This window comes from Acyrthosiphon pisum, chromosome A3 (genome assembly GCF_005508785.2).
Source record: "Acyrthosiphon pisum isolate AL4f chromosome A3, pea_aphid_22Mar2018_4r6ur, whole genome shotgun sequence".
Lineage (NCBI taxonomy): Eukaryota > Metazoa > Arthropoda > Insecta > Hemiptera > Aphididae > Acyrthosiphon > Acyrthosiphon pisum.
The window spans coordinates 25820945-25833324 of record NC_042496.1 but is presented as its reverse complement, the minus strand read 5'-3'; the positions used below and the strand labels follow the sequence as shown (position 1 = coordinate 25833324).

At 28.3% G+C, this 12380-nt stretch overlaps 1 protein-coding gene across 2 annotated transcripts in view; it reads left to right on the top strand.

Moving 5' to 3' along the window:
- The window catches only part of LOC100159186 (probable transaldolase), a 32748-nt gene extending 23501 nt beyond the window's left edge, over positions 1–9247 (top strand). The window contains exons 1-8 of one of the 2 annotated variants that reach the window (XM_001945852.5): positions 4563–4779; positions 5900–6023; positions 7146–7253; positions 7325–7456; positions 7541–7666; positions 8401–8537; positions 8600–8710; positions 8771–9247. In XM_001945852.5, the coding sequence (XP_001945887.2) occupies positions 4686–4779; positions 5900–6023; positions 7146–7253; positions 7325–7456; positions 7541–7666; positions 8401–8537; positions 8600–8710; positions 8771–8940 (1002 nt within the window). In that variant the 5' untranslated portion in view covers positions 4563–4685 and the 3' untranslated portion in view covers positions 8941–9247. Of the gene's footprint in view, positions 1–4562; positions 4780–5899; positions 6024–7145; positions 7254–7324; positions 7457–7540; positions 7667–8400; positions 8538–8599; positions 8711–8770 lie in introns of those variants that run through there. The other variant, XM_008182757.1, reaches the window with a different exon arrangement.
- The last annotated feature ends 3133 nt before the right edge of the window (positions 9248–12380 follow it).

The window sequence follows — 12380 nt, the reverse complement described above, 5'->3', positions numbered from 1 at the left end:
CAGTTAAATTACTGTGTACATTATTGCTACATAGAATAAGTATTTATATACTATTTACCTTATTTTGTTCAGATTACCAGCGTGTTCTTTTTTTATTTTCTTATTTTTATTTTATTAGTGTAATATTTAATTTGGAATAGTAACATTTTATTTGTAACTTGTAATGTTTTAATTTAATGTATTGTTTACATCTAGTTACAAATCTACTCTAATCATTTTTTTAAGTAAGCTGTTGGCTTTTACTATTATACATTTAAAGATCAAAGTATTTTGTATTGTTATTAATATTGACAACAATGTTTGTGATTTCACTGTTCTTTCAATTTTAACAGACAGTATTATTTACCCAAATTTATCTTTTAATTTATTACTACAATTTGTTTATGTCCAAGTATTAGCATTATAAATTATGTTAAATCTACTGAAATATATTATATTTGAAATTACAAAACAAAATTGTTTTTTTTTTTTTATTGAACAAAAATTTACATTTACAATCTGTATTTACAAGTTATACAATAAGTAAATGGGATGTCGTTTGATTGATGGGAGGGCAAATGGTTATAATCTATTTGTATTGTTTGTAATTCATCAAAGACATTTACGCCATATATTTATATATTAATAAGTTATTACTTATGTAATGATATGCTCACACATCATTATAATAAATAAACTAAAATCTTATAGAATAATAAATAACGGTCAGACTGTCGTTTGTAGAAATCGACCATCCCCAATAATACCATTGTCACCGACAAAAAGCTACGATCACAAATTCAAAAATCGGCACGTACTTACGACCGTAGAGCACTAGAGCGTAGGGCTTGCGGCTTTCTTATATGCCATAAGAGAAAAGGAATCGTCAAAAAAGGTCTTTGCCGCCGAAGCAAAATTTAATTCCAGGATGCACAAAAACCTTTGATAAAACCATTAAAACCACCTACCACTCTGTTCAGCATATCCGTGTCGCCTCTTTAAATCAGTGCATGATATGAACTAAGATAAATTATTATTTTTATTTTAGTTCATGGTGTATGAGCACCAGCCACCTAAGTGACAATCTATAATCAGTGCGTTCATTGGCGCAAATAGGTGGGGGCTTGGGGGGACTTAGTCCCCCACATTTCTGCCAAGTCCCCCCAGTTCAAAAGTCAGTAGTTAATACTGAGCATATATAATTTTTAGAAAATATTATAGGAGGGGCTTTAGTCCCCCCAAAATAATTTGTCTATTTGCGCCTATGAGTGCGTTCATTATTTCGATTTGTGTATTGGAAGTATTACTATTTACTTATTCGTGTCACCTAAAACTCCTACAGCATAACTTACAGACCGCTGCAAGTCAGGTTAGACATTTAATATAATATTTTTTATTGATTGTGGATATTACATTATGTGTGCATTTTGCATAAAATTTTATTGTAAGGTGTGTTTGAAAACAAATTATCGAATACACGATCTCGAGAGCCCTCCGAACACTTGGAGGGAAGGTAATAGCATGATTTTAGTACTTGCACCTGGTATTTATTCTCGGTATAATTGCAGTTTAGCTAGATTTTTTCAATTTTTTTTTTTAAAACACATGTATTTCAACGAGTTAAGAACGATGGTGCAAAAATAAATTTGCGCAAATGATTAGTTTTGAAGTTATAGACTTGCGAAGTTCACTATTTTCGGTGTTTTACTCATGCGCGCAACGCTTTATTTTAACGCTCTTATATAACGAATTTTTAAATTATTTTATAATTATTTTATGTTAACTGCGTAATCACTGCCCATATACTACGACATAACTTACCCTGTGACCTACTTAAGGTGGTGTTGCATAGCAAGTCGGGGAATATTTTCGATTTGCGGAGCGGAGTGACGGCGCCGAGGAGCGCATCGACGAGTGCCGCTAGCTGTGTAATCACTGCCCACATTATAAGAGCGTTAAAATAGTGACTTAACTAATTCTAAATTAATTTTAATTTATGTTCTTAGCATAATTCAAATTCACTATCTGGATCTGATTCATCTGACTCCTGATTATCTAAAATATATTCATAGGTACTCAATTGCACCTAGCGTATCAACGTAAAATCGCAAACTTCGCAAATGTATAACTTCAAAACTAATCATTTCAGAAAATTTATTTTTGCACCATCGTTCTAAACTCGTCGAATTACATATGTTTCAAAAAAAAAAAAAATCAAAATTTCGAGGAGCCGCTAAACTAGATTTGTTCAAAAATTTGAATTAAAATTTGAGAAACATAAACTGACACATCAAAGCTGTATGTAAGATTACAGGAAAATATGTAAGCGTAAATTCGTAAACTTTGAAAGGCTATAACTTCCAAAATAATCATCTCCGAAAATTTAGTTTTACACCATTGTTTTAAACTCGTGCCCGTAATAAAAATCTAAATTTGTGATAGGTAAAATATACGCGCTACACGCTGGAGTAGTGTGGCGCGCATGCGTATAAACGCAAAATCACAAACTTTGGAACTTTTGGAACTTCCAAAATAATGATTTGCGCAAATTTATATTTGCACCATCGTTCTTAACTCGCTGATAAATTATAATGTTATAACATTATGTAAATTTATACAACATTATTATTCTTATATGTATATTTTTGCTTTTCAAATTTCTGCTTGGACGGTGTATTTTCGTGTCTGTATGGAAAATTTTATTTGCTGTTTGTTTTTACAATTATTGGTTGATTATACGCTTATTAGTTATTGCTTATTGTCTATTTTTAAAATATTATATTCATCCCTTGTTTCAGAAAAATATCTTAACTCGTTAACTCATGAATTTGTTGATTATACAATCTATGGTTATCTATATGACTATATCATAGTTATATTAGTTATAATATATCTAATAAATATTATAAATTATATTATATATATTTTTTGCACTATGTGCCTGAAACAGCTGTAACAATTAATTACACCTCGTAGGTTTTAAAGTATTCAATCGCCAATAATATGTTTATTTAGTTGATAAGGTCATAAAAGATCAAATATATCTTGTGTTCGTACCTAGTTAATATACACTAGGTACTTTAATACACCTAGTACCTTAGACCTTAAACCTTGGTAAGTAGGTACTAACTAGTAACTACTATAATTTCTGGACTAATTATTTTCAAGCGATTAGGAGAGATTGCCAAGTGTAGCCGAACGATAACGATTGAACGAACTCGTTTTTACTTATTCTTCATCATCTCGATTTACTTTAAAGCCACTGAACTATACAATATATATTATAGTATACTTAATACTTTATACAGTTTCAAGTTTTTAGTAGGCAGTCGTCAGTAGGTAGACTAATGATATAATTAACTAATTTGGTGGTCGGCGGGTGAGGAGGACGCGTGTCACGATGTGTGTATCATACTTATCTATAATAGTCATAGTTAATTATATATTTATATCATAGGTAGACCTATAAACTAATGGACAGCGCTTAGAGATAGAAAGGGGTACGATATAGACTAGAGAAATTCGTTAGACTAAACCGGTGTGAAAAATAGTGCACCGGGATGTTTGGACCCATACATGGTTCATTATCCCGATGCGGGATAATTTATAAACCGGTCTAGTTTAGCGAATTTCTAGAGAGTGAGCGAGAAAATATACAAAGTAGTAAAAGTTTACAGTTCCTTAGGCGGGCTCCTTCGCTGCTTCATGTTTTTTCTCTCTCAGTTATAATATGGTTATATGATCGCCTAAATAGCATTGATGGCAGGACAGAGTAGAATGCACTGTTCATTATTTAGTTTATAGCTTAGATCATATACAGATATACTATAATAATACTATTATAGTATTTATTATTTAATAGTATTTTATAGTATATTAATTATTTATATGATCTAAGGTTTATAGCCTATGGGTCTACTACCTATGGTATTTTTTTTTTTATAGTAGCATATAGGTACAATATGGTAGTATATAGTGTGGTACATACAACATACATAGAATAATATTAGTATATTACTCTATTATGGGTACATAGTTCAGTGTCTGAAGCACTAACACAGATTTCTACATATTACAGCAGGGGTTTCCAACCTACAGCCCACCGAAGTTTTTCACTGGCCGCCAAGCTAATTAATATTTTATTATTAGTTTTTATTGTTTTTAATTTATTGAATTAATTAAATACTATATAGAAATTTGCTAGATTAAACTGGTTTAAAATTATCCCACATTATCCCGCACCGGGATAATGAACCATGTAAATGATATGGTCCAAAAATCCCGGTGCATTATTTTTCAAACCGGTTTAGTCTAGCGAATTTCTACAATGTATTATTATTTTTTCTTTTGGTGTTATTCCTAACATTCATAACAGCTTATTGCCGTAAAAAAAGGTTGAGGACCCCTGTATTATAGTATTGAAGTCTGTGAGCACCAATCACCTTGCTAGTTGCTGGTCGCGATCTATGGCCAACCTGTAAACACTCGGCCGGTCGATTGGCAGTAGTGCCGAGGTAGAGTTCACATGGAGGTTAATATGATATTGATAATAATATGTTCTTTACCATTATCTTTATAGCTTATTCTACATAGTAAAAGTACATTTCTACACTTCTTCGAGTAACCAGTTGCTACCTACTGTTTGACGTTGGAAGTTTAGTAACCACCGAATTTGAATTGTCCCCATTACAATATATTATATTAAAATGACAGAACCATCGCCTAAGAAGTCAAAAATTTCGTCGCTGGCTCAGCTCAAGAACTTTACCGTTGTCGTGGCTGACACGGGAGATTTTGAAAGTACGTATCATAATATTACTTAACCGGTATAATACAATAGAATACCTATAATATATGTCTATAATTGTCATAGTGTTATACATTATACACTTATACGCAAGTAATTACTATTATAACTTTCAACTTGTTTACTATTATTAAGGTACTTAGGCACCTAAAGAATTTTGCCACTTGTTGGATGCTGATAATTTAATATATTTTATTTTTATACCTCTTAATCATTAGATTTTAATTGATTCGAAACACTACCTATTATTTTAAAATTTGTTTCTAAAAGTATTTAAAATTTATAAAGTGACTTAACTTATTTCATCTGCTGTAGTCGCCTAATTGCGTACTGCCTTTCACTTTCAAGCCTCCCAGTTGTATAATGTGTATAGTTTATCTCTTACAACACTAAAAAAAAGTAAAAGTAAGCTTATGCAGATAGAGGTGCTGCTGTATCTGTTGTATAATGTTTTAAGCGTTTTATAATTCACAGTAAGCTGTTGGTAGGTACCTATATACAACAAAGTATCTACTACTTATTCTAGTAGTTGTAAAGAAGATTTAGTTGTAACTCTTAAAAACCACGGTTATCCATAATTATTGTATTTGTTATTTTATTTTAAAATATAACCTATGGAAGTTATATTTCTTTATCTCATTAAGATTAAATGCCCTTGAACTTTGCACCATTTGTTGAATATTATATGGTGTAGCCGTGTAAGAAAAACAAGATTGTTAAATATAATACAAATTGTTTGATTTAAATATTGTTAAATTAATTGTAATTAATTAAGCTAAAATATATTCTTTGAATATAAAATAGCATACAAAATTATATGACATAAATTAGGTAAATATGCTGATGTTGAAAGACTCTAATTTAATTAATATAACTTATAAGATTGGGAAAAATTATAATATTTAATTTTAGAAATGTTAAAATAATAAAAATAATTTTATAAAGGTACCTATTAATTAGGTATTTTCCTCGGTATTTTCTTTAATAATTTGTCAATTTTCTAGATTATATTTATTACCTAGTATGTTTTATAACTTGTATTATTAGTGAGTAACATTTTTAAAAGTTATCTAATTATATTATTTTAAATAATCTATTCACACTATTTTCTAGCCATGAAAAAGTATAAACCTACTGATGCTACTACAAACCCAAGTCTTATACTAGCTGCAGCCAAAATGCCTCAGTACAAAGATTTGATATCAAAAGCTCTGAAATTAGCGGTTGCAAATGGAAAGTTAGTATGAACTCTACATTTATCAGTATTTTTTGTATATTCAATAAATAATTTAAACTGAACTATAACATATTCAATCACTTAATAAAACTTGAAAACAAGTTAAGCAATCTTAAGTGTAATATAAAATAAACATGCACATGGAATACATCACATGAAAATAAACCAAAGTTAAATTAAAAACAAAAGACATACTTGTAATGTTAAGTGAATTGTAAGTGCTGATTTTTGGTCTTGCAACATAAACATTTTAATGTGTTCTTTATCAACATAGGTACCAATTGATCTTGTGAAATGATATGAAATCTGAAAACAGATATCTTGAATTTCTCGCAAACTATTTGAGATCGACTTTATTGTTTTTTGGATTATAACTTCTTCAAAAATTGAAGTGTAAAAAGTCTTTTAGGTATTTTTAGAATATAAAAACCAAAAATACAGTAAAATCGATCTCAATTAGTCTTAACTACAAATTCAATTATTTTTTATAATTCTTATCTCTTTACTAGATCAATTATTATGTGAGAAATACATCAGGTCTAAATTCTTATTTATTTATTATGCATATCGTGTTATGTCAAAAAAAGACAGAATATCACCTCTTCAAATCCATCCCTTTAAGTAATTATAACATTCTATAATCGATATGTTGAAGGACGTTTTAATACATTTTGCTTAGAATTATTATTTCTGGTCATATTGATGAAAACTATGCAATTTATTTTATTTTTGTTTAAAAAACATCTCATATTAGGTTTGCTATAGATACAAATAATGACATGTATTATAATAGTATGACTCATGTGATTATAAACCTAGTAGCATTGATTATAAATACTATAGATTCCTTACTGACCGGTTTTTCGGTGGCACTAAATAATGACCGCACCCAATGACATGGCCACCCGACTTAATAAGGTCGGGTATGTTGTAATCGCTAGTAGCACTTCGCCTCGCCATCTACCATTTCATGCCACTAAAAAACCCGGCAGTGAACAATCTATAGTATTATAATCAATGCCAGTATATTTAGTATATATAATACTATTATAGGTACTTACTCAATGGCTAAATTCATGTAATTATGAATCTATGTTTTAAAATGTATTGTACTGATCACAGGACAATTGAAGAACAGACCGAGGAAGCCATGGATAATCTTGTTGTGTTGTTTGGTACTGAAATTCTATCTCTAATTCCAGGACGAGTGTCCACTGAAGTTGATGCTAGGTATGTTATAAAATACAATATGACTTATAATTTATTATATTATTTAAATTATAACTTATTCTTTATTTAAGATTGTCTTTTGACAAAGAAGCAAGTATTGCTAAAGCTATCAAATACATTGAAATGTATGAAAAGGCTGGAATTGCCAAAGAACGTATATTAATTAAATTAGCTTCTACATGGGAAGGTATTCAAGCAGCTAAGTCAGTATTATAAACTATTTATCTAACTATTCACATTTATCAATGTAAATTAATGTTTATATATTTATTTAAAATATTTTCCAGGGTTTTGGAACAAGAACATGGAATACATTGTAATTTAACTTTATTGTTTTCACTTTATCAAGCTATCGCTTGTGCTGAATCCGATGTCACTTTAATATCTCCTTTTGTTGGACGTATTTTGGATTGGTAAATTTAATTGATTGATTTTAAATATTGAATAGTTTTCCTAGTTTCTTTTCCTTACAATATTATTCTTGAGATTATTTTTGTTTACTAGATACAATGTCAAATTGCAATCAGTGACAAAAAATGTCTTGAATCATATAATATATTGTGTTCCGTAAGGACGGGATTCCATTCCTAGTATTATAATATTATGCTCTTTGTATTAGTATTTTTGCCATTTGGAATTGGCTTGGTGATTTTCTATTTAGGTGAAATTTTTTTAATTTTAATTAATCAACATAGTTGTATAATATTAGTTTTTTATAATATTTATTATTCATTTTTGTGTATTTCACATGATCAAAACTAAATTAAAATGTTCACATACTATTGCAACATTCTTACCTCTCACAACATAATCCAACATATTATGGTTATGCATTCCGTTCCTCTTTCATTAACATTTAGTGCTGTGTGAACTAACAGTAATCACAGATTGGACTATGACAAATTCTTAAAAGTATATTGTGCTTGCTTATTTGATATTTCTAAGTTAAAAACAAATATGTAATAATATGCTGTTTGTTTTCAATTTGTTTGAAAGTATTTTTCGTCTTATGAAGACAACATTTTATGGAATTATAAACATAAATATTATAATATGTAAGATGTCAGTAGCTGCTGAACTTACTGCTTCTTACAAAATTATAAATACCTATTATTGACAAATATTTAAATAATAATTTAATATATAGGCATGTTGCAAACACTGACAAGAAAAGTTTTGAGCCTTTAAAGGATCCCGGTGTACAATCAGTAACTAATATTTACAATTATTTCAAAAAATTCAACTATAAAACTGTTGTGATGGGTGCATCATTCCGTAACATTGGTAATTTTGGTACATTATGTGTTTTGAATTAATTTATTTTAATCATGAATTGTTTGAATTAGGTGAAATCAAAGCATTGGCTGGATGTGATTTGTTAACAATCAGTCCTAAGCTACTTGAAGAATTAGAATTGTCTAATGAGCCACTCACGGAATATTTAACAGTGAAGAATGGTGAATATTTATTTAAATATTTAATTTTACTCGAGCTGTGAATAATGAATTTGACTTTAGGTAAAGCATCAGATTTGAAAAAAATTGAAATCGATGAAGCTAAGTTTCGTTGGGAAATGAATGAAGACAAAATGGCCAATGATAAGTTGTCTGAAGGTATAAGGAATTTTGCTGCTGATTCTCGTAAACTTGAGAAAATTCTTACAGAGATGTTGAATAAAATCAATTAAAATATACACTGTTAGTGTCACATTTTTATATTATTGGGATCAAATTGTTATTAAGTGTGATGATTTATACTTTAAATTCAGTTAAAATTATATGTATTGTTGAGAACAATTTAATTTTAAAAAAATTTATGAATTGTGTTTATTTTGTTATACCTACTGTTCAATTTTTATTTGTGATAATTGTTAATGACCCATTTTTAGTTCACAAATTACGTATAGTATATTATTATATGTATTTAAAACATTTTTAATAATATATTTTTTATAAATTATTTTACAGTAACTTGAATAACAGATTTTGTTCTTATTTGGCATTTTTTTTTTATTCTATGAGGTTTTAAGGTTTTAGTTCAACATTGAAATTAATAATTGATAATTTTTAAGTTTTATTTAGAATTTGTTATGCTGGGTTTTCACTATTGCACCGTTTGTATTGTGTTCATAAATCAAAAATTAAAAATTTCAAGTAGTTTCAAAATCGCCGTGAAAAACAAAATAAAAATTAATGGAAAACGGGAATTTTCACGTAAAATCGATTTTCTGTTAACCTAAAACAAATGACCGTGTATACACATGCAGTTTTCATGATATTAAAAATCCATAGTTACTATTTTTTTTTTTTATAAGCATTAAAGTTAAAATCTTCTCAAAATACGTACAAATTATAAAAGTGAGCAAATTAGGTATTTTGAGTTGGAAAATTATAAAAAATATTTTTTACAAATCTAAGATTTTAAAATGTAATACAAGATTCCTTAAACGGTTATCTACCTTTATCAAAAAAAAAAAAATGCCTATAAAAAAGTCAAATTAAATTTTTATGAGCGTTTAAATATCAAATTTTTACAACATTGGATATTTACTAAATTTCTCATCTAGTGATTTTCTTATTTTGTTGTAATTCAAAAACGGATGATAACCGTAGACACTTGAGATTTATATCACAATATATTTATTTTATCAATTCCTATACTTGATGAAAATTTCAAAATATTTTGACTTGTTTTAAGCTGTTGACGGACAATTTAAGATTTAAATTTTTTTAGTTTTTTTTTCTATAAATATCGATAAAATTGTATTTGTGTCACCAAAAAGCGTCAAAATGTAATACAAAGCTCCTGATATATTGCTTAAATAGCAGTTGAAAAATATTTAAAAAAAATAAGCGCAATTTTTTTTTATAAGTATTTAAATTTTGAATTTTGACAAAATGTATCGAATTTAAAATTTAATAATTATTATATGGTTAAAAATGTATAAAATGTTCAACTTTTATAGCTAAGAATTGAAAATTTAAAACAAAGTTCACGTAAATTGGTTATATATAAATTACTTTATGTCTTTATTCACAATAATATAATCAAATATACTTAGGTGTAATTATTAGTAATATCATAGGCTGACTGACTGTCTTTGCTCAGAATAATTTTTCTTATGCAGTGATATTATATCATTGAATTCAAATTTAACACCATATAATATAACAGTGACCTATTTGAATGTACTTTAAGAATTCACTTATTTTTATCTATTTTCAATTTTACAAAATTTATCTGTAAAACTATAATAAGTTTGTTATTAGTATTTACTTTTTTTAAATCAAATATTTAAGATATAATATAATAATGATGTATTATTTGAATATTATAGTCAAGTGCAGTTAGACATTTTTTTATTACATAAGTTGCAAATAGGTACCAAAGAAAAACTACAAGTGAGTACCTATAGGACACTTTTGTTGAATATATGAACTCTCAAAATGCCTGTATCCTGTCTCCCACTGTCTACAGTACATAAGTGGAAATTTCAGAGGGAGGCAAACATTTTATACATCAATGTGGGCAAAGGTTCCCACATAACCAAAATAACTATATTTTTTTATTTTTTTTTGTTGGGGGGTGGGAGAGCTAAACTCTTTAATAGTATATTTGATGGCTAAGCTTCCCCCTATTTCCGCCAATACTACTGTAAAAACTAATAGCGATTAAATTAACCTAAATACAATTTTGTATATTATGTATAAATGTCCATCATCACAGTAAGTACCCATGATATCTTTACCTATTATACATTTATACGTTATACCCAAACACATACATTTTAAATCTATCAACAATAACAGTAGGTACATAATAGATAACCTGCAGATCTCTTAAAAATTAATCCCAGTAATTTATAAGTTTAATTATTAGGTTTTCTGTCATTGTATCGTTATTTGTATGGCCTTTTTTGTTAAATTTCCTGCCAGTTTCTTTATATGTATTTAATTATTTATTTATTACTTTTACTATATGTATCTTTGTATTTCTGAATTTGGAATAATAATATACCTAGGTAGGTACTTATATTATATTTGGTGCATTGTGCTTTGGTATATTAAATTATAAAAATAAAAATATATAATTGTAGATTAGTGTGTGGGGTAAGGTAGACACGGGAGATTTCGATGCACTCATCAGTCGCTGGGGACTGCTATTCGAGATTTCATACTCTGCGGAGTGCGGACAGATGTGCCCGAAAATTTTGGACTGTGAAATCGTAGCTGGACCTGCAACTCGAAGCACTTGTAACATAATACATATTATATTTTTAAATTATAATGTTCTGCACCCTTGTTCGAGGACTGTCGAAAGTGGCACATTTTATCAAGAGGAGATTAGGAGGATATAATATCATATATGCATAAAATATTATAATACATAATATTTACAATATATAGCCATACATATTTAGAATAATAGAATTTAGATATAAGGCCAGGCTAGACAGTAGGTATGGAATATAGAGCAATGTGAACATCGAATAAAGCAATTTTTTATACATATAGTTTATTTTATTATTGAAATATTTATACCAATATTACATTATTTATATAGAGAAATGTGGTGGGAAATAAGTAATAACTAATAGATTATTTTAAATTCTGAACGGAGCGATGAATATATTGGATTCGTACTAATTCGTCTTTTTTTATATTTACGAACAAGACCTTATTGTCCCTATAAGGTGCACTATTTCGTGTACCTATGTCCTATATATGGTATATTAAGATATTCGTGATTCACGGTTTTTCTATTTGTGGTGATATATAGATATTAGTCAATAGATCCCCCGCCAAAATATTCTATTGTAGGTTACGAGTTATAGGTCGGTAGGTATTATAAAATATCCATAATACATTAATAAATAACGACGTATTAATTATTTGTCCCAAAATTGCTTTAAATAGTTATAATATTAGACTTTATTTACAAAACTAGTAAATGCGTCAACAATTTGTTTGCATTAAAACCCTCTTAAACTCCTTATAATTTATTTATTATACCAAAATGTATTTGTAACTTATCATCTACTATACCGGTCTATACCTAAACCATACAACCCACGAATAATATTTTTAAAATAGGTATAGGTGGCCCTGTGATGCAGGGACGAACCGA